General features: G+C 35.5%; 1 protein-coding gene across 8 annotated transcripts in view; it reads left to right on the top strand.

The window, feature by feature from the left end:
* The window catches only part of Dmd (dystrophin), a 2,313,977-nt gene that overhangs the window by 867,904 nt on the left and 1,423,539 nt on the right, over window positions 1–22,534 (top strand). For all 8 annotated transcript variants that reach the window (XM_075957213.1, XM_075957212.1, XM_075957218.1 and 5 more), the window contains exons 13-15: window positions 207–326; window positions 18,525–18,626; window positions 18,736–18,843. In XM_075957213.1, the coding sequence (XP_075813328.1) occupies window positions 207–326; window positions 18,525–18,626; window positions 18,736–18,843 (330 nt within the window). The remainder of the gene's footprint in view (window positions 1–206; window positions 327–18,524; window positions 18,627–18,735; window positions 18,844–22,534) is intronic.

The following is a 22,534-nucleotide window of genomic DNA, read 5'->3' as shown; positions in this document are numbered from 1 at the left end:
TCATACTTTGGAGTTCAAATAAAACAGAAAATAGAATTACCAAGTAAAATAACAGAAAATAGAATTACCAAGTAAAATAACAGAACATTGGTTTGAACTCAGTCTAATTTACTGAGTGATCCCAATACCCCATATATGGGAGAAATAACTCATATGCACTTGGGAAGAAATTTTTTAAATATTCATTTTGGATTACTTTCTTTCAGGTGCTTCAAGAAGATCTAGAACAGGAACAAGTCAGTGTCAACTCTCTAACTCACATGGTGGTAGTGGTTGATGAATCTAGCGGCGATCATGCAACGGCTGCTTTGGAAGAACAACTCAAGGTCAGATTTTTCTTGAACTGAATAATTCCTTTTCAGCATGTAATTCCTACTTGAAAATGTATTTAGAAAATTTCAGAGTTTGATTCATGTAATATAGGTAAAGTAATCTATTAATCATTCAAAGTCAAATCATTCCGTTTGTGTATTCTCCATTTCATTAACTTCGCTGCTTGCTCACAGCATTTTTCTTGCCTTTGAGGAAATCCACAAATTCAGATCTAATTAGTTTTTATTATACTTGAAATGTATGCATTAGAGAACTAGCCAAACAATACTGTTTATGTATCCTTCGAGTCTGAGTGTGGGCAAAAATTAATGTGAAATTTACTAAATTATTAAAAAGTGAGTACTTTGGTGTATTCATTCCTTTAAGCTCCCAGTCTTTGTTCTCCTGCAAATGATAGAAGTTAGTTGGGTTTCGGCCATTCAACCCCCCTTTATAACCCACTTTAAGGTATTGTGCTCCAGTAAAAGTATAAAGTAGGGCAGCAAAAGCCTGTAATTCTAGCACTTTCGTGGTAGAGTCATGAGAATTGGAAGTCTGAGGCCAACCTCAGTTGTACAATAATCAGCTTTGCTTAAATGGGAAATTTCACCCCCCCAAAACCAAAACACAGGGATGGAGAGAAGACTCAGACGTTAGTCCAGTTGCTGCTTTGCAGAGGCCCAGCATCCACACATGGCAACTCACAACTATCTTTATGTAGGTAAACAGATTCTATCACCTCTTGTCTAGGTGGTCTCCTGCAAACACATGGTGCAGAGAAAGAAGAAATACACTCAATCACATATACATACACATCAAATAAAAATAAACATTAAAAAAGAACAGACAAAAACGATAATGAGGATATTTTAAAGTCTATTTTATATAAGCATGCCTGATGATATGCAGGTATATATATGAGCTAGAGATGGAATATGGGTAAACCTCGTCAACCACTCTCAATCTCAATTTTTGAGATAGGCTTTCTCTTTCAACTGTGATCCCACCAATTTTGCCAAACTTACTGGTTAGCAGATCGCAATGATCCTCCTGTCTCTATCCCCCAGTCCTGAATACTTGGATTACAGGTGTGCATCACAGCTCCTTCCTTTTTGCATGGCTGCCTGGGGACCAAACTCTGGTGCTCTTACTTGCATGGGAAGCACTTTATTTAGGAAGCTACCTCCCTAGTCTGCTGCCTATAAGGTTCATTAGACCCAAAAAAGGCCCGTGCTTCCTTTGTGACAGATAGGAGCCACAAGTCTAATATCTCAAAGGGTCCCTCCATTACAAGTTTAAATGACTTTATGAGCCTAAAGTAGTTCTTAAGTATATTTCCAACCTAACATAATTCTTAAAGAATTATCTTTGTTTTCTTGTCTGTTAGGTGAATTATTTTTTCATTTCAGAGAAATGTCATGTCATTGGTTACTGCTTTAGACTGCCAATATGTAACAACTCTATCTCATTTTCTGTTATTAAGTGACAAAGGAATAATAAATTTCTAACAGATTTAATATTTTTATCACAAAGTAAAATGCTAGTTACTTACATTCTAATAAAATTGCTAAGATCTACTTCAACCTATGCTAGTTACTTACATTCTACTAAAATTGCTGAGATCTGAAAATGTTTATGTTATAGTCTATGGCAATGTATCGTGAAATATAGGGCGAATTTTGTATTGCACACATACGTAGTGCCGACACAATAAGATACCGAATTTGAAAGAACTCCACACTTCTGATGTGAAAGTGACTAATTGTTAGAAGGCAAAAATCCAATACTCAACCTTTCCCATACCAGCAAAGATTTAAACACTGTAGAGCAGAATTCCTTCTGACTGTTGACTGGTTAAAAACTGCAACAGAACATTTTATAAGACAAAGAATATTTCCAGACACTAGAAACACATTGGATTTAGTGACTTAAAAAAAAGTAGCCTCATGATGGAATTATTTAAGGTGATGCTTTTGGGTCAGAAACAGCTTGAAAACAATCCATAGAACTCATAAATGAAGACTAGGTTACATTTCATATAAGAAAAATTGGGAGTGCCGAGGCTAAGTTTTAATGTAGTCGTTTAGGACTCTGTATTCTGATGCGGGAGCAATGATCCAGAGTTTAAAACTGATTGCTTCTCGTTATGTATATGTGAGTTTTGATCCCAGCACTCACATAAAGCATGGCTGTAACTCAGCTCCATGAGGGTACAAGAGACAGGAGAATCACTTGGTCTTATGGCCTCTAGTCCAGCAAGTGGGAGCCTCATTTAGAGGGAAAAACTCTAGCACAAGTAAGAGTAAAAAGCAAGAAAATCCCATACCTTTTTAGGCCTCTGTACATGCATACACACTCACACAGGTACACAAAAACATATGCATGAATGAAAGAAATTTGCTTTTATTATTTTCTCTTTATATTTCATTAGCCCAAGATAGCTATCAAAACAGATATGCATGTCTTATATATGTTTTACTTGCAGAAACACATAGTTGACCGTGATTGCCTTTTCCATTAAGTAACTGTTGTCCACTGTCTTCCAGAATAATGATGAAGTCCCCTTCCTCCTTTACCATTTTGGCTCCATATCGCATAATCTTATTTCACTTTTAGGTATTCTAGACTAATGTACAAGAGGAAAAAGTTAATTGTAATGAAGTGGAGTTAAACATCACTTTGTAAAATGTTTCAACTCTATTAAATAATGGCAATATGAATATTTTATTTCCTATGTTTGAATTATGGTAACGTGTGTGTGTGTGTGTGTGTGTGTGTGTGTGTGTGTGTGTAATATATAAAGACAAAATAAGTCAATAAATATTTTCCACTCATTAAAAATTTGTCATCTCTTTCTATTGGAAAATTTTAAACTCCTACATTTCAGTAACTTACTGTATGTAACAATGTTTTGAGGGCCATAGATATCTTCTGTACTATGGTAGAATATTGATATTTTCATTCCTCCCAATTTTTATTTGTTATCCAACTTGGCTTTTTCCTCTTGCTTTATTCTCCTTATCTCCTGTTGACCAGGGATCTACTCCGTGAGGTTATAAGCCAACTTTATACTTTCCAATGTGAGTGACAACATGCAGAATATTTTTTCTGTGCCTGGCTCATTTTCTTAAATTATTGTAAGTTATTACCAGGATATTCTTTTACTGGAAAGGAGGTCTAGGAATTAGCAAGCTGTTTATTGAAAATATTGAGTTCAAACAGGAATATTGTATGTTTAATTGTTTTAAAAGAGGTTCTTTTCTGAGTATGCCCTCCAGTTTCTGCCAAAAACAAAACAAAACAAATTAAAAAAAAAAGATTAATTTAGTCCAACTTCATGAAGTAGAAGCATAATTTTTGTCATTCTACAGATAACTTTAGATTAAAAACTACAATTTTTAGAATATGATGTGAAAAAGGAAAAACTATGAAAGTAATGACAATATATAAAGAAGTTGTACATTGAATTTTCCAAGTATTCTTACAATTATGACTACCAGAATTGACAGAGATAATGTAGATGTACAAAAGAAAAAATTCCAGAAGCTTAATGACATCTTTTTTTTACTTGTTTTAATTGTTAATTACCATTTTAACAAATTAAATATGTGGACATTGTGAAGATCGCAGAAGAAATGCGTCACAAATCAGAAAATAACAAATGTTTAAAAGAAATAAAATAAATGAAGATGAATATTTGGAAGAAAAAGTATCCTAAACGTATTTATTCAGAAAGACTATGTTATTCCTGATTCTACCAAGGCAAATGAGTGAAGTACATGATTCTAAAAATTTATAATTTGCATGAGTGACAACATTTAGTACTTTTCTTTCTGCATTTGATGTATGTAACATTTATTATTATTATACCAGAGAGTTATGTATATTTGCATATATATACACATATACATCACACTGACTTAGTCACACACACATACACATGCACACACACTCACACACACAAACACACACACACACACACACTTGTGTATGTGTTTGGGAGGCTGGGAGGCGTCGCCTGCCCATATAGATAGTGTAGTGGTTACCAGGTTATTAATTAACCACCTCTGATTAATTTGTAAATTACGTGTAACATGTGACATCTCCCATAAGGATGTGTTCTATTGACTCAAAAGCACTTCTTAATATAAAGTAATAGGGAGGAAGAGCCTGGGATGAGCATAAAAGTCTGGGGCAGCCAGGTGTGACCCTGCCCCAAGAGATAGTGCATAAAGATCAACTATCTCTTAAGCACATCCATTTTAAGTCTTATGAGTGAAAGGTGGTTTTACATCTCTTTCTTTGAAGGGCAAACCTGTGTCTTTAACATCCCTTGTTTCCCTAGTGCTTATCTGTGAGCATAAAGGAGAGATAATTCTCTAAAATTTTAAGCCCTATATAACTAAGCAATAAATGTTATTTGTGATAATATGGATGAAATATATTGATGTTTCATTTTATTTTTATTTTTAAAATAAAATGGACTTTGAATACTAAAAGATTATTTAAAGAATGAAACCAGAAATACATAAACTGAATTGCCCATAAAACAGTAATTGTAATTACTATCAATTTTGTGTGCTTATTGTGTTAAAATAATGCTAGATAGACTTTGTAGGAAATGTAAGTTTGGTGAAAATATGAGAAAAATCAGTATATAACAAAGTTAAGTTTAAGAACATATAGCTTGTAAATGAGAGAGCTAAGGTTGGTACCCAGATGTGTGTAATACTGCCATCTGGACATAATCTCACAATTTCATAGAATAAAAATGCTATTTGACCTTAAGAAAATTTTGCAATTTTTCACAGTTCTGAGTTGCCCATCAGCATAAACTAAAAACCCATTTAACACTGCCACATATTTTATTGACAAATCATTAATGCTTATGTGATATTTAGATCTATAGATAAAAATATAGAAAAAACACACAATACAACACACAAGCATACCACCTATACTCTATTGATAGTGTTTAAAAACATTTACAAATTTTCCTCTCCTACACCAGTACTTGCCTCATAGTGGAAACCACTGTCTATTTATAGCTGTTTGAGGCACTTGGAGTATGATTGGTATATATGAGAAAGTAGAGATTAAATTTAATTGCTTTATATTTAAATATTTAAGTGAAGCCTTATTCAGTTGTAAACACATTTTATTTTGGATAGCTTAAATGTATAGTGATATATCTTGTTTTTCATTCATATAATTTGACAGATAATGAGTTTAAGTCCCATTTCAGTTGTTTATTGGGTATTTAAGTGACTCCCTTTGAGTGATATCCGTTTTTCTATTGAACGATCTATTTTATTTTAGTCATTCATTGTAGGTATTTTAAATAAATATTCTGGGCATCAATTCTTTGTTGATTATAATTGCTATTTGTACTGTTTTCTTTCAATTTATATATTATTTGGATCTGTTGGATTTCAAAATAAATTTGAAAGCAAGCTTTATAACTGATGTTTAAAATTATGTTGCAGTTCAAACTGTTTATATGAAAATTGCAAGGGAATTTGTAAAGAATATTTTATTTTATTTTTTATTGAGAAAAGGAAAAAAAAATTTCCCCTCCTCCCAGCCTCCCATTCCCCCCACCTCCTCCCACCCATCTCCCCCTCCCCGCACTCCTCTCCCCCTCCCTCTCCAGTCCAAAGAGCAGTCAGGGTTCCCTGCCCTGTGGAAAGTCCAAGGTCCTCCCCCCTCCGTCCATATCTAGGAAGGTGAACATCCAAACTGGCTAGGCTCCCACAAAGCCAGAATGTTGAGTAGGATCGAAACCCCATGCCATTGTCCTTGGCTTCTCATCAGCCTTCATTGTTTGCCATGTTCAGAGAGTCTGGTTTTTATCCCATGCTTTTTCAGTCACAGTCCAGCTGGCCTTGGTGAGCTCCCAATACATCAGCCCCACTGTCTCAGTGGGTGGGTGCACCCCCCGTGGTCATGACTTCCTTGCTCATGTTCTAGCTCCTTCTGCTCCTCATTGGGACCTTGGGAGCTCAGTCCAGTGTGGGTCTCTGTCTCTATCTCCATCCATCGCCAGATGAAGGTTCTATGATGATATGCAAGATATTCGTCAGTATTGCTCTAGGATAGGGTCATTTCAGGTTCCCTATCCTCAGCTGCCCAAGGAACTAACTGGGGACATCGCCGTGGGCTCCTGGGAGCCACTCTAGGTTCAAGTCTCTTGCCAACCCTAAGGTGACTCCCTTAACTAAGAATTGTGCTTCAGTGCTCCCCTATCCAACCTTCCTTTATCCCAAACATCCTTTTTCCCCAAGTTTCCCCCATCCTCCCCTTCTCCCTTTTCTCTCCCCATCTCCCCTTACCCCCATCCCACCCCACCCCCAAGATCCCAATTTTCTCCCCAGCAATTTTGTCTACTTCCCATAGCCAAGAGGATAACTATATGTTTTTCCTTGGGTTCACCTTCTTATTTAGCATCTTTAGGTTCACCAGTTGTAGACTCTGTGACCCTTATTTAAGGCGAGAAACCAATTATGAGTGAGTACATCCCATGTTCATCTTTTTCTGTCTGGGTTACCTCACTCAGTATAGTGTTTTCTATTTCCATCCATTTGCATGCAAAATTCGCGAAGTCATTGTTTTTTACCGCAGCGTAGTACTCTAATGTGTATATATTCCACACTTTCTTCATCTATTCTTCCATTGAAGGGCATCTAGGTTGTTTCCAGGTTCTGGCTATTACAAATAATGCTGCTATGAACATAGTTGAGCAAATGCTCTTGTCATATAATAGGGCATCTCTTGCGTATATTCCCAAGAGTGGTATTGCTGGGTCCAGGGGTAGGTTGATCCCGAATTTCCTGAGAAACCGAAGCACTGATTTCCAAAGTGGTTGCACAAGATTGCATTCCCACCAGCAATGGATAAGGGTACCTCTTCCTCCACAGCCTCTCCAGCAAAGGCTATCATTGGAGTTTTTGATTTTAGCCATCTGACAGGTGTAAGATGATATCTCAAAGTTGTTTTCATTTGCATTTCCCTGATAGCTAAGGAGGTTGAGCATGACCTTAAATGTCTTTTGGCCATTTGAACTTCTGTTAAGATTTCTCTGTTCAGTTCAGTGCCCCATTTTTTAATTGGGTTAATTAGCATTTTAAAGTCTAGTTTCTTGAGTTCTCTATATATTTTGGAGATCAGACCTTTGTCTGTTGCAGGGTTGGTGAAGACCTTCTCCCCAGTCAGTAGGTTGCCTTTTTGTCTTAGTGACAGTGTCCTTTGCTTTACAGAAGCTTCTCAGTTTTAGTAGGTCCCATTTATTCAATGTTGCCCTTAATGTCTGTGCTGCTGGGGTTATACATAGGAAGCGATCTCCAGTGCCCATCTGTTGTAGGGTACTTCCCACTTTTTCTTCTATCAGGTTCAGTGTGCTCGGACTGATATTGAGGTCTTTAATCCATTTGGACTTGAGTTTTGTGCATGGTGATAGATATGGGTCTATTTTCATTCTTCTACAGGTTGACATCCAGTTGTGCCAGCACCATTTGTTGAAGATGCTTTCTTTCTTCCATTGTATACTTTTAGCTCCTTTATCGAAAATAAAGTGATCATAGGTTTGTGGGTTAAAATTCGGGTCTTCTATACGATTCCTTTGGTCGTCTTTCAGTTCATAAATATAGAATAAATTTCATATGTTTAGAGCTTTTTATTTCTCTTTAATATTTTTATAAATTCCCAAGTTAGAATGTCTTGTAATTTTAAGAGATGTCATCTGAAGATTGTGCTATTTTTGTTGTTGTAGGTAGTATGCTTGAAATATTTCACTTTCAGTTTGCTTTTTCTGATTTGAAGGAATAAAATTAAGTTTTGTTTGTAGGATTTGCATTGTTTGATGACACAACTTAAATGTGGCTGAGGTATACAAATCTTTCATAGGCTAGTATAGTTTATTAATATATGATTAACAATTTCTCCTAATCATGAAGATGTGCTTTCTACTTTTATGACAACTGGACACAATCTAGTCATCTGAGAGGAGAAAAACCTCAATCAAGAAAGTGCTTCTATAAGATCAGGCTTTAGAAAAGCCTGTGGGGAATTTTCTTAATTAGTGATTAATGTGGGCGGGCCCATCCATTTGTGGGGAATGCCCTGGATTCTAAAAGAAAGCAGGCTGAGCAAACCTCGAGGAGCTAGCCAATAATAGCAACACTCCTTCATGTATTCTGAATCAACTCATGCTTCTAACTTTCTGTTCTGCTTGGGTGCCTGTCCTGAATTCCTTCAATGATGAACAGTTACGTAGAATAGTAAGCCAAATAATCCATTTCCTCTCCAAGTTACTTTGGTCATGGTGTTTCACCACAGCAATAATAATACTAACCTGAGACAGAAAGTAATGTTTTTCCTGAAACATGCTAATTTTATTTAAGTAACTGGCGATGTAAGGTTGAGTATTTGCCTTGTCGTTGCAATGTACAAGTGGTAAAGTGCCAAATAAAAGGTTTACTATAGTAGTAGGCATACAGTTTCTATTTTATTTTAATTTTCTTTTATAGTAACATTTTCCAGGCTTTTTATTTACATTTAAGATTAAGCAGTTTCCATATTATATATTTTTAGCAGTCTACCAAAATGACAGAATAGTCATTTAATGTTAAATTTGGCCCACAAAATACTTTATAATTATCTGTTATTTAATATATGATATTGATAAATAAAGTAAAGGGTGAAATTTCTAGCCTGGCAATTGCTTTTGATTTAGTAGTTCTTGGCCTATTTATTTACCTTCATGTTGACCTTAAGAGAAATCAAAAATCTCGTTTTTTTTTACCATGAACTTTAAATTTATCTTATCTTCATCAATCTTCCATTCTCTCACTCTTATTTAATTCATTTTACTTTGTACATATATAGAAATTTGTGATTTTTCATAAGTGGTAGCATACATTTATAATCTCAGTATTGAGACACTGAGACAGGAAGATAACAAATTTGAGATTTTAAAAGATAAAAAATGAGTAATTTCATATAGGATGCAGACTATTTCAATGACAATATTTAAAATGAAGTGCAAGAGTTATCTGCTGTTTATACTTCTTTCAAATAAAATGTATATTGAAGCACAGACCTGTTTTAAATGGAAAAGCAAAAGGTATTTCAGCTCTTTTGTGAAGTTTATATTTTATGGACACCAAATAAAATATGAAAAAATTATAATTTTATTTCCCACAGACACGTTTGATGTGCCTTCAGTTACTATTTTGTAGCATTTCAGAATTTCTGCATTTGGTAAAAGGCTGATTTTATGTCATCTGAACTGCAAATCCTTACCAATCACTCTCATCTCAATAATTCATCACAAATCTCAGAGTACTTTCATATATGCAGCCCCGTCTGAACTTAGAAATAAGATGGATTTGAGATTACCAGGACAGATCCTGTTGCCTGCTTTTTTACTAGGGATGCAATAAAAAGACAGAGTTCATGCCATGATTGAATCCCCAACAGGTTTTACTGAATTGGGCAAGCACAGCTATTCTTATACTATCTGTAATTGAAGATTAGGGTTGCTCACATTGGTACTTTCAATTTTTTTCTGTATTATTAATTGTAGACCGAGACTGCTTATTCATTTCCCAACTGCCCAGACCCAAATAATCACACAGAAATTATATTAATGACAACATTGTTTGTCCAATAGTTTAGGTGTATTTCTACCTAGCTCTTATAACTTAAATTAACCTATTTATATTAATCTGAGTATCGCCACAAGACTATAGCTTACCGAAAAGTTCCGAGGGCCTCCTTCTACTTCAGCAGCTACATGGCATTTATTTGACTCCACCTCCTCTCTCTCTCTGTCTCTCTCTCTCTCTCTGTCTCTCTCTCTCTCTCTCTCTCTCTCTCTCTCTCTCTCTCTCTCTCTCCCCCTCCCTGTTGGAATTTCCCATCTGATTTTACTCTCTAAGGCATTGGCCAAAGCTACTTTATTCATTATTCAATAAAAGCAGCACATATATAGAAGGGCACACAGTCTATTTTCTGAATTTGATAGGGAAGAATGGCACATAAAACAGTGATGCTCAAGATATGCGTTACATTTCATTTGGGGGTTGAATGATCCTATCACTGGACTCACATATCTGATACCCTGCATGTCGGATATTTACATCATGATTCATAACAGTAGCAAAATTACAATCATGACATAGCAACAAAATTGTATGGTTGGGGGTGGTGACCACAACACGATGAACTGTGTTAAACATCAGCGTCATTAGGAAGGTTGAGAACCACCACCATAAATCACTTGCTTCTTCTCTATATTTCTTTGTTTTTTAGTTTTTCAACTCAAAGTTTGTCTGTATAGCTTCTGTGCCTGTCCTGGAACTAGCTAGCGTTTGTAGACCAGGCTGCTCTCAAACTCACAGACTTCTACCTCCCTCTGCCTCCTGAGTGCTGGGATTAAAGGCATGCACCACCATTGCCCAGCCTCTTTTTTTAAAAGATTTATTTATTTATTGTGTATACAGCATTCTACCCGCATGTACACCTGCAGGCCAGAGGGAACGCCAGATCTCATTACAGATGGTTGTGAGCCACTATGTGGTTGCTAGGAATTGAACTCAGGACCTCTGGAAGAGCAACCAGTGCTTTTAACAACTGAGCCATCTCTCCAGCCTCTTCTCTGCCTTCTTTTTCAAAGGGCTTGTTGTTTATTCATAACTTAACAGTCTAATGTGGACATTATTCACTCCAGGAAAAGCTTCGCCTACTACTATTTGAATAATGTATGTCTTTTTGTCATTTTTTTATTTATCTTACATACCAACCATAATACTCCTCTTCTCTCTTCGAGTTCCCTCTCCCCACCTCCCTTCTCACCCCCACATCCACTTTTCTGTCACCATTCAGACGGGGTTAGGCCTCTCATGGGAACCAACAAAATATGGCAAATCAACTTGAAGCAGAACGAAGACCCTCCCACCAGCATCAAGACTGAACAAGGCATTCCACTACAGGGAATAGGTTCCAAAGAGTGAGCTCATGCTCTTCCCTCCCATACTTGTCCCATCCTTACCATACTTGTCTTTCTGGGTCTTATTATGTCACTCAGGATGAATTTTTTTAGTTCCATCCTTTTAATTGCAATTTTATGAGGTCATTATTTTTTTTTCCACTGAGTAATATTATATTGTGTAGACATACCAGGTTTTCATTCTTTGGTTGAGGGGCATCTCAGTTGTTTCCAGGTTCTGGCTATTACGAATAATGCTGCTATGAACATAGTTGAGCAAGTGTCCTTATGGTGTTTGAACATCCTTTGGGCATTGACCCAAGAGTGGTATCACTGGGTCTTGAGGTAGATTGATTTCTGATTTTCTGAGAAATTTCCATACTGATTTCCAAAGTGGTTGTAAAAGTTTGCACTCCCACCAGTAGTAGAAGAGTGTTCCTCTTACTCCACATCCTCTCTAACATAGGCTATTAGCGTTTTATATATATATATATATATATTGGCCATTCTCACAGGTGAAAGTTGATATCTCAGAGTCATTTTGATTTGCATTTTCCTGATAATTAAGAGTGTTGAACATTTCTTTAAGTGCATCTCAGACATTCAAGATTCCTCTGTTAAGAATTATCTGTTTAAGTCTGTACCCCATTTTTAATAGGATTATTTGGTATTTCGATGTGTAGTTTCTTGAGTTATTTATGTATTTTGGATATCAGTCCTCTGTCAAATATGGGGTTAGTGAAATCTTTTCCCACTCTGTAGACTGCCATTTTGTCTTATTGACAGTGTCATTTGCAATACAGAAGCTTTTCAGTTTCAGGAGGTCCCATTTATTAATTGTTGCTTTCAGTATCTGTGCTACTGGCATTATATTCAAGAATTAGTCTCCTGTGCTAATGCGTTCAAGGCTATTTCCCACTTTCTCTCCTATCTGCTTCAGTGTAACTAGATTTATGTTGAGTTCTTTGAGCCACTTGGACTTGAGTTTTGCGCAGAGCAATAGATATTGATTTATTTGCATCTTCTATGTACTGACATCCAGTTATACCAGCACCATTTGTTGAAGATGCTTTCTTTTTTCCACTGCATATTTTTGGATTTTTTCTCAAAAATCAAGTGTTCATAGGTATGTGGGCTTATGTCAGGGTATTTGATCCAATTCCATTGATCCTTTTGTCTGTTTTATGCCAATACCAAGCTGTTTTTATTACTCTAGCTCTACAGTAGAGCTTAAAGTCAAAGATGGTCTCAGGGAAGGTGATGCCTTCAGATGTTCCTTTATTGTACAGGATTGTTTGAGCTATCCTGGGTTTATTGTTTTTTTCCCTATGAAGTTGAGTATTATTCTTTTGAGGTCTGTGAATAACTTTGTTGGGATTTTGATGGGATTGCATTGAATTTGTAGATCACTTTTGGTAAGATTGCCATTTTTTGCTAAATCATTTGCTTCTTGAGTCCTTGAGATTTACTTCAAATTACTGGTAAAATAGTTACTTAGTGTTGTGGGAGCTGTGGGCCTCTTCCCACAGCCCGGCTCCTGGCCGCTTGGCTAGCTTATACCCCTAAATAACAACACACAAATTTTATTCTTTTCCACACTGCCTGGCCCATTAGTTTCAGCCTCTTAACCCATTTCTAATAATCTATGTAGCACCACGAGGTGCACTTACCAGGAAAGATTCAGCATGTCTGACCTGGCAGCTTGCTTCATCGTGTCTGCCCAGGAGAGGGGAGTATGGCCTCTGAGCTCACTTCCTCTTCCTCCCAGCATTCTGTTCTGTTTACTCAGCCTACCTAATTTTCTACCTATCAGGGCCAAGCAGTTTCTTTATTTATTAACCAATGACCTTCCTCCATCAACTTAGTAAAGAAGAAAGATTTGTAAGACAATAATCAAGGTTTTCAGTAACACGGATATTATTCATCTCTGAGATATTAACCGGAAAGGTAGGGAATCTGTCTACTTTATAGTTCCCAGTCATAAGGAGCAGTAAAATGTCTTCCTGTGAAAAATCACTGGGAATTTGATGGATGTTGCAAAGAAGGTTACATGATAGAAGTTCTTTACTTTCTAGTGTCAATGTTGACTAGACATGAGGGAGCTGGAGACTACAGAACAGATTGCTATGCTGTCAAATAACATTAACTAACACCATGCAAACAATAACAGCAACAAGAATGAGCAAATGGCCTTTCTGCATCTACTCATTGATATTTCTTAAAACTCATAAAGAAAATAATATGTAGAACTTAATGGAACGGTAAACAAAGAGCATGCTTCTGTCATTACATTTTCAGTCCAGTCACTGAGGCAAAATTTCATCAACACATCAGACAGTTATATTTATCTCTTTAAAAAAGTACCACAAAAAAGGACATAAGTACAAAAAAGTACTAGATAGTCTTTATCTAAAAATGTAAGTATTTTCTAATTTTCTATGTGATCAAACCAATGTTCAGTTACAATGTCAAACATGTCTTAGACTGGTTTATAATATTATGCTTAAAAGTCTTGTTAAGTGAGTTAGATAAAATATGTAGCTAAATGTAGTCAAACTTTTGCTAAAAATGCAATATGGAAAACTCAAAAATGTGAAAGTCTCAAGATTCAACCTCTCTATAACTATAGATTAGCACAAATTTGAAGCTGTATCTGCTGTGGTCCACAGGAATTCTGCAGTGAGATTTCAGGTGATGAGGCAGAAGGCTGACCCACTAAAATGAATGTATTCTGAAGGAGGCGAACCCAGTTAGCAAGGTGCTGGGCCTACCTCCTTTTGCATATTGGCTCATTCTCACAGTGGGTCTTTTGTGAAGCCATAAGCATGCTTCCTTGGTGCAAGATTCAGCAGAGTATGGATTGTTGGGCACAATTATTTTCCATGTACTGGTATACTGGGTCATCCTCCACACTCTGAGGGACCTCCATGGGGAAATTTAGTTACAGAGTCAGTAGCTTTGGTTCCCACAGTCTAATCTCGGCTCTGTTTCCCGAGATACATTAAAAGCCACCTCCCTCCAACTGTCTTCAATTTGTCAGGATATGCAGTCAGGAAAGAAGTCTTTCTTATAGATCTCATTGGGACCTTCAAAGATAAAGGGATATCCGAGTTCAGAGAATTTCCTTTGTTTTATATGTGTGTGTAAACTGGAAACTTTACAAAACAGAAAAAAAACAGCAGGGGGAGAATAAAGAAACTTGGAGAATTCATTTCACCCTCAGATCCAAGTCCAGCGCTTGCTTTAAGTGTTCTTCTGGGGCCGAGCGGTGGTGGCGCACGCCTTTAATCCCAGCACTCGGGAGGTAGAGGCAGGCAGATCTCTGTGAGTTCGAGACCAGCCTGGTCTACAAGAGCTAGTTCCAGGACAGGCTCCAAAACCTGTCTCGAAAAACCAAAAAAAAAAAAAAGTCTTCTTCTGGACCCTGAGGGGACACAGAGGCTGTGAGGCTGGCACTCAGAGGTCCCCCATATATATCTTTTATGTTGAATGTTCTGTTGAATGAACACATTCATGAAAGAACCAGATGGACTTGGTTACTTAAAAAGTGAAAATTGGAACTCAAGAAAAAAGAAGTTAGTTTTGAGAAGGCCTGTTACACAAACAATTCATTTACCTGGGTGTGTATTATCGAGTATTGAAGGAAATAAAAAGAGACAGGCTGCTTACTGCCTCCCTCTTGTATGAAGCCCACTCCTTTGTGACGGCTCCATTGTGTGGTCTATGGCATATGTCTTTTTAGTAGGCATATTCCTGGCATCACTTTATTTCTTAGTGCCAAACACATCCGGCACGATTTAGCATTCTCATTCCGTCACAGACATTCTTAACTTCAAGGATTGCTGGGCTTAAGTTTTACCTCCCAGGCTTGTCAAACTCCTGTAACTTTGACTTACCCAAATCTTCTTTTGTTGGCCATTTTTCACATGTGCTTTGAAAAAGCAACTCAATTAAACAAAGGGATCCAGACAACATATGTTCTTGATACGGAGTACAGTATAAGATGTGAATGAAATGAGAAGGAAAAAGTCTTCCCAAATGTGAATTTGAACATAATTAACAACAAAGTTATGATTTAGTCCATGAAAATGTGTTAGGGTAAGGGAACTAACCTTTAATCTTACCATGGCTAAGTTTAAATGAGAATACAAATATAACTTATTTTTTTTCTCATTTCCTGAGATGTTGTTATTCACTGCTTTTGCATCTATGTTAAATGTTTACAAAATTTATCTAGAAACCCTGTTACATGCATTATTTCTAAAACCTTAAGGGATTCTTACACTTATTGGACATTGGAGAAACACTTAAGCAATATATGCCATTTTCCTCTACAGACTGTTCCAATACTTAGGCAGTTGTTATTTAAAAAAAAATTAATCTTCCTGTCTGTACTATTTGATCAAAAAAAGAGTTTAAATGATTTAGCTGTATATTTCTTATGAAGAAAATCACTATATATCATATAATTTTGATGTTAGTTTGAGAAGAATCCATAATAGAAAATATCTCAGAGGTAATTTTAATATAGTTAATGCATTTTTTTATTGTTCAGTATGCGAGAAGTCTAAGATCAAGTATATTGGGAACGTCTTATAAGTCTGAATTTCAGGAGACTGCCATATTCTTGTGTCTTTATATGGTCTTTGTTCTCTGTGCACACGCATGATCTTTTTTGCAGAATACCATTTTTAAGGACATAAGTAAAAGTGATTTAGAGTCAACCCATGTTAAATTTTAAATTTATCTCTACTTTAAATGAGGTCTTGACAAGTCGTGACAGATCTTAAGCTAAAGGTAGAGTATAATGCTTCAACAAAATTTGGAGGAATAATTCAGTGCCTATCTTTTTGGGGTTATATTTGGTGCATTAGATTCTCAATAAAAAATGAATACAATCATGACTGATGAAAAGTAAACAGGAACTTATAAACTCTAAGTGACATTGGGGAGAAACCAAACCTACAGAAGTAATTATCAATTCAAGCATAATTTGCACACAAATAGTACTTTAAATGATATTCTTAAAATAGTTATCATAAATAGTTCATTTTGGTACCTAACGGAGTATTTAATTATCAGTGTTTTAAAATTCACAAAAGGTATAACAAATCGTATAATATGTATTTCTTATATTTTTTAAATATATCCAATATTTGTAGACAATATAAATGATGAAAGCCTTTACCCCGTATCCTCTCCAGCATAAGTTGTCATCAGTGATTTTTTGATCTTGGCCATTCTTACAGATATAAGATGGAATCTCAGAGTTGTTTTGATTCACACTTCTCTAATGACTAAGAATGTTGAGCATTTCTTAAGTGTCTTTCAGCCATTTTAGATTCCTCTGTTGAGATTTCTCTGTTTAGATCTGTACCCCATTTTTTTTATTGGATTACTTGTTCTTTTGATGACCAATTTCTTGAGTTCTTTGTATATTTGGAGATCAGCCTTCTGTCTGATGTGGGGTTGGTGAAGATGTTTTCCCACTCTGTAGGCTGTCATTGTGTCTGGTTGACAATGTCCTTTGCTTTACAGAAGCTTCTCAGTTTCAGGAGGTCATATTTATTAATTGTTTCTCTCAGTGTCTGTACTACTAGGGTTCTATTTAGGAAGGGATTTCCTGTGCCAATGCATTCAAGTGTGCTTCCCACTTTCCCTTCTGTGAGGTTCAGTGTGGTTGGTTTTATGTTGAGATCTCTGATCCATTTTGACTTGAGTTTTGTGCATGGCAATAGATCTATTTTCATTATTCTACATGTTGATATCCAGTTATTCTAACACCATTTGTTGAATATGCTTTCTGTTTTTCATTTTATATCTTTTGCTTCTTTGTCAAAAATTATGTGTTTGTAGGTGTGTGGATTGATATTCAGGTCTTCAGTTCAGTTCCCTTTGTAGTCCCGTCTGTTCGTAAGCCAATACCTGGCCATTTTCAGTGCTATAGCTCTGTAGTAAAGTATGAAGTCAGGGATTGTACTGCCTCCCTAGTTCCTTTTTTGGACAGAATTGTTTTGGCTATCCTGGTTTTTTTGTTTGCCCATATGAAATTGAGTATCAAGCATCAATATTTATAAAGTGAGTAAACTGATGCAAAAAAGTAGAAATTGTGATGAGGTATCATTTCAAAATATGGAAATCTTTTGAATGAAAGATGCAAGAATGAGTGAAATAATAAAAAAGCATATTATGTAAGTATTTAAGAGTTACAAAGGAAACACTCTAATTTCTATACATATTAGTTACAATATTTCAAAAGAGGAATTATACTTTCCATTACAGTGATTTGATATAAAATATAACATATTTTGTGATATGTCTAGCTTTAGTGGTTCAGTAGCTATCAGAAAACATTATCTATATGAAAAAAAAAGAGTAAAAGGTTAAAAACTTTAGTTTCTGAAGTCCTTAAGGTAAATGACAAAATTTTACAGCATAAAATTTGTTATAATATTTATTCTCTAATTCAAAATATTGTCAATGATTTTGGTTTATGTTATATATATATATATATAGTGTATATACATAGACATAAATGACATTACATGGCATTTTTTCTCATAAAAAGTAGTATTTTTTCACTGTTGTAATTAACAGACAAAATTTGATACTTTTCTAATAATAATTAAGAATTTTGTAATAATAAAAATAATATAAACCATCAATCCTTGAAAAAAATGAATAACAATTTTCTTAGGCAATTTCAATTACTGATACATTACAAAAATAAGATTTTTTTATTTTTGCTTTGTATCTAATATTTAGATGTTTGCTTTAAAGGGTATATTTTCAGGTCTAAAATAGACTTTTATTTTGATGTTATCATTAGAAAAATCTTTCCTGTCTTCTTCTATTGACATATAAGATTTTTACACCCATATGGGGGTTAGTGTAATATTTTGGTTAATTTTATATTGTGTATTGATCCTTTATGATTCTCCATTTCATCTTTTCTATTTTACACTTACAGAGACATTCAAAAAATGGTTGGCTAACTACTTTAGATTGCATTAAAATATCCCTGCTTTTAAATGGAATGTAGAAGAAAGAGTGAAGCTGTCTGAAAGTATATAAAAGGCACATTGCTTACTTAATTATGAGTAGAAACAGGAAAACTATTCTTTACATGTCATTTATAATAGGATCCTATGGCAAAGCACTTCTGCAATTTGAAATGAGGTTGCGGGGCAATTGTTTGATAATGTGATTGTTTCCCCATCTGCAGGTACTGGGCGATCGATGGGCAAATATCTGCAAGTGGACTGAAGAGCGCTGGGTTCTTTTACAAGATATTCTTCTAAAATGGCAGCGTTTCACTGAAGAACAGGTGTGCTTCTGTAGGAGAAAATTGGGGCTGTCATGAAGCTGAAAAGGTGTTAAATTGGACAAGTAACAAAAGGATCTACTTTAAATAGTTCTTCTTTGATGCTTTTCAGTGCCGTTTTAGTACATGGCTTTCAGAAAAAGAGGATGCAATGAAGAAGATTCAAACAAGTGGCTTTAAGGATCAAAATGAAATGGTATCAAGTCTTCAAAAAATATCTGTAGGTATATTTTGCTTTCAACCATTTTCAAAACACAATAATATAATTATTATTTTGGAACACTGTCCATTCTATTTTGTCTTAAATCACTTAGTCATTGTTTATGCTTACATTACAGATTATTCACAGTTGTTATATGTGCTTTCCTCCCTCCCTCCCTCCCTCCCTCCCTCCCTCCCTCCCTCCCTCCCTTCTTTCTTTCTTTCTTTCTTTCTTTCTTTCTTTCTTTCTTTCTTTCCTTTTTTTCATCAAGATTTGGATCTCTGTGTAACAGACCTAGCTGTCCTGGAACTCACACTATAGAGCAGAATGTCCTCGAACTCACAGAGAGCCACCTGCCTCTGCATTCCAAGTGCTTAAATTAAAGTCTTGTACCATCACTGCTTGGTTATTTATACTCTTCTTAAAAAGTTATAAATATACTTTAAAATTATTTTTAAGCAAAATAGTTTTTATAGGTATACCCAGAGGAAAACTTCAGGTAAATTTAAAGCAGCACTACGAAGCATTTGTTTGCTTTCCTTATAAATTTTAAACAACATATTTTAAAAGTGATAGACTTAAAGGTAATCCTCAGAGTAATACATAAAAAAAACACAGCATATTTATCGTTCCATCTATAGGGCTGAGCAATAGTTTGAGCAATAAAAATCAAATAGTGTAGAATAGTGCACAAACTTCTCAATTTGGAGACTGGAATCTAGAAAGGTGGCCAATTAGGAGAGTGTAGAAGAAAGTACCTGAATGAAAAGAATGACAACTTAGATTCACATATGTTAAGGTGAAAGTGCCACATCTATGTGAAAACACCTAATTGTCAACAAATACACCAGATTCTCAGAAATTGATACATCAGTAGGCAATTCATTGGGGACAATTAAGCATGCTACAGAGAGACAGGGTAGTGTGAAATAATAAATAAAAAAGCTAGAAGTTGATTGAAGGACAGAGGACAAATCTTAATAAGTGGATTGAACAACTAGAGTTCAAGATTGTAAGAAGAGAGAAAAATGACATAATAAGAATCAGGAGAGGTCTGTGGATACACCTCATTTGGTTAAGTGCTTGCATAGCATGCAGGAATTCCTGTTAGTTCCCAGGACCACATAAACCGAGCATGTCCGTACACACTTGTAATGGCTGTACTTGGGAGGTAAAGCAGGGTGATTAGTATCACAAGCTTATGCTTCACAATATAGTGAGAATTCCAGGACAGCTTGGGATACATGAGACTTTTTTCCTAAAGAAAGTGAGGAAAATAAATATTATAAAGAAGAGTGTGATGTACATTGCCATTTTCACAAAAACAGGTCAACTGAGGAAAGATGGCACCTTTTCTAGAGGAAAGAATGCATGGCCTCCGTATCCTTAGGCCGGAAATTTATGAAAATTATTTGGAAACAAAAGATGGATTCTTTGAGTCAATCAATTGTTGACAACTAATTATGATAATGTAGTCAGGTACTCTGATGAGAATATGAGTACTCTAAACTGAAGCAGAAGGCATGAAGGGATGCTGCTCACTGACTTTCTCCCATGCTTGAGTTTCATCATCTTTCTTATATCATCCAGGTCCACCCACTTAGTAGTGGAACTTCCCACACCAATTAGCAATCAAAAAATGCTTCCAGATACATGGCTCCATGATGTCCTGAACGAATCATTTTGTCAGCAGAGATTCTCTCTTCTCAGTTATGTCTAAATTTGTGGAAAGTTGACAAACCCAATGTATATGGGTACTCTGATGTGTTTATTGTCATGTCCTTAACATTCAGAATGAATCACAGATATTATGCATTGAATAAGTAGTTACTATGTAGTACCAGTCAGAGAAATCTATATAAGAAAGACTGTAGAACACTTAATTCAGAACATTGGAAAGATAAGATTTGTTTGGCCTTAGAGTTACTATTACTATATAGCAAATAACTTTAATTTGTTAAAGATATGTGAATTTTATACTCATATTCATGGGTTTTGTAGTTCGCTATGACTATGTACAGAATGGAATGATTCATCTCTGATTCTCAATATTTAGACTCTTAGCAACTAAATGAATTGAAACTAGAACAACCTGAAAGTGCTCTTCCATTAATACCTTCTTGTACCTCAGCTAGGAAGATCTGTGGTTTCTGACTAACCCTCTTTGCTATTATTGTCTTTACTGTCATCATAGCATGAGTGCTTTGGGTAGTCAGAATTCACATAGAGAGTATTCCTGCAACTGAGACTTAACTTAAAACTTTATTTCGCATCATTGCTTTTCTACTTGGTTGAGACAGTCATAAATATGCTCAGATTCCACAAAAGGCAAATAGATTTCACCTTATTACGAAGCAGTATCAAGGCCAAATGATAGCAGAACATCTGAGATATATGCATTTGACAGTCATATCCTGAATGTATTCAATGTCAGAATACTTTGTGTATTTTTATGATAATAGATACCAATTCTAATGCTTCATGCCAGTAACTTTATCTCTGATTAGGTTTACCAATCAATTAAGTTGTTAGCAACTGAGTGACAAAGTCCAAAGTCTATAAAGTTAGTGTATCCTCACTTGCATTACACGTTTAAAGTTCTTTCAGATAAGCTACTTGGATTATTTTAGAAGAGGTACTTGAGGTCTAGGAAAATCTATGCATGCCATATATAACAGATATTATATACCACTAGTGGCTGCTTTCAAAGGAGCACTAAAGCATCTAGACTCAGGTTGAGACCTCTCAAGCTCTTTCCAAACTCCCCATATCATGTAAGTGATGTGTGACTATGATGAAGCAAAGTGACTCTGCTTCCAAACTGTCATTTCCAACCATCATATGCTACTATGTGGCATTTGTGAATAAAAGACTTTCCCAGACTCAAGACGATGAAAATTCTGTCTTAGTGAAGTCTCAATAAAATCTCAATGTGATTAAAATTCATATTATGTCACCTTTGCTATGAACAAAGTGAAAATATGTTTTGTATGAGTCTTATCATTTGATAGTTTAAGCCAATTAACAAAATCTGACAGCTGGTCTAGAATCCGAGGTAAAATTCCCCTGCTGACTCAGGCAGTGAATAAGAATTTAATGTTCATTAAAATATGTCACAATCTGAGACCCAAAACGGGTACCATCTGTTACCAGTTCCTACTACAGGCCTAGGTAGAGATTCAGTGTTCTAAAATTCTCTTTTATTTATAATCAGAATAATTTCTTTTGAAATATTATCGCTAATAAGCAGTGTAATTTCTGAATATTTTTGTTAGTTTTGTTATCTGTGAAGTTTGGTATTTCATTTCTTCCAGATCGGTGATATATATATATATATATATATATGTGTGTGTGTGTGTGTGTGTGTGTGTGTGTGTGTGTGTGTGTGTGTGTATGAATATATATGTCTATATTTTTCTGATCCAAATATTAAAAGAGAAGAGGAATCTCAGGCTTTAAGAGGTGAATTCTAGGGCTTGTATAAATTATCCAAGTAAAGCCCATCTCAAGAAGAAATCTGTTCTGGAGACTGTTGTTGTTTTTCGGGGAAGGACAACAATGGGAAATATGGAAATCCAATAATATATCATATAAGGTTTTCAAAAGGCCATTTATTTACCTGTGCTATTGTATCAGATGACACGAATGTCATGTATATGAAGGCTCAGAAAATCTTTGTGGAAGGTGCTGCTTTATACTGATTTGGTGC

Source organism: Microtus pennsylvanicus, chromosome X (genome assembly GCF_037038515.1).
Source record: "Microtus pennsylvanicus isolate mMicPen1 chromosome X, mMicPen1.hap1, whole genome shotgun sequence".
Taxonomy (NCBI): domain Eukaryota; kingdom Metazoa; phylum Chordata; class Mammalia; order Rodentia; family Cricetidae; genus Microtus; species Microtus pennsylvanicus.
Note: the sequence above shows the minus strand (reverse complement) of the source record. Positions and strands in the feature narration are given on the sequence as shown.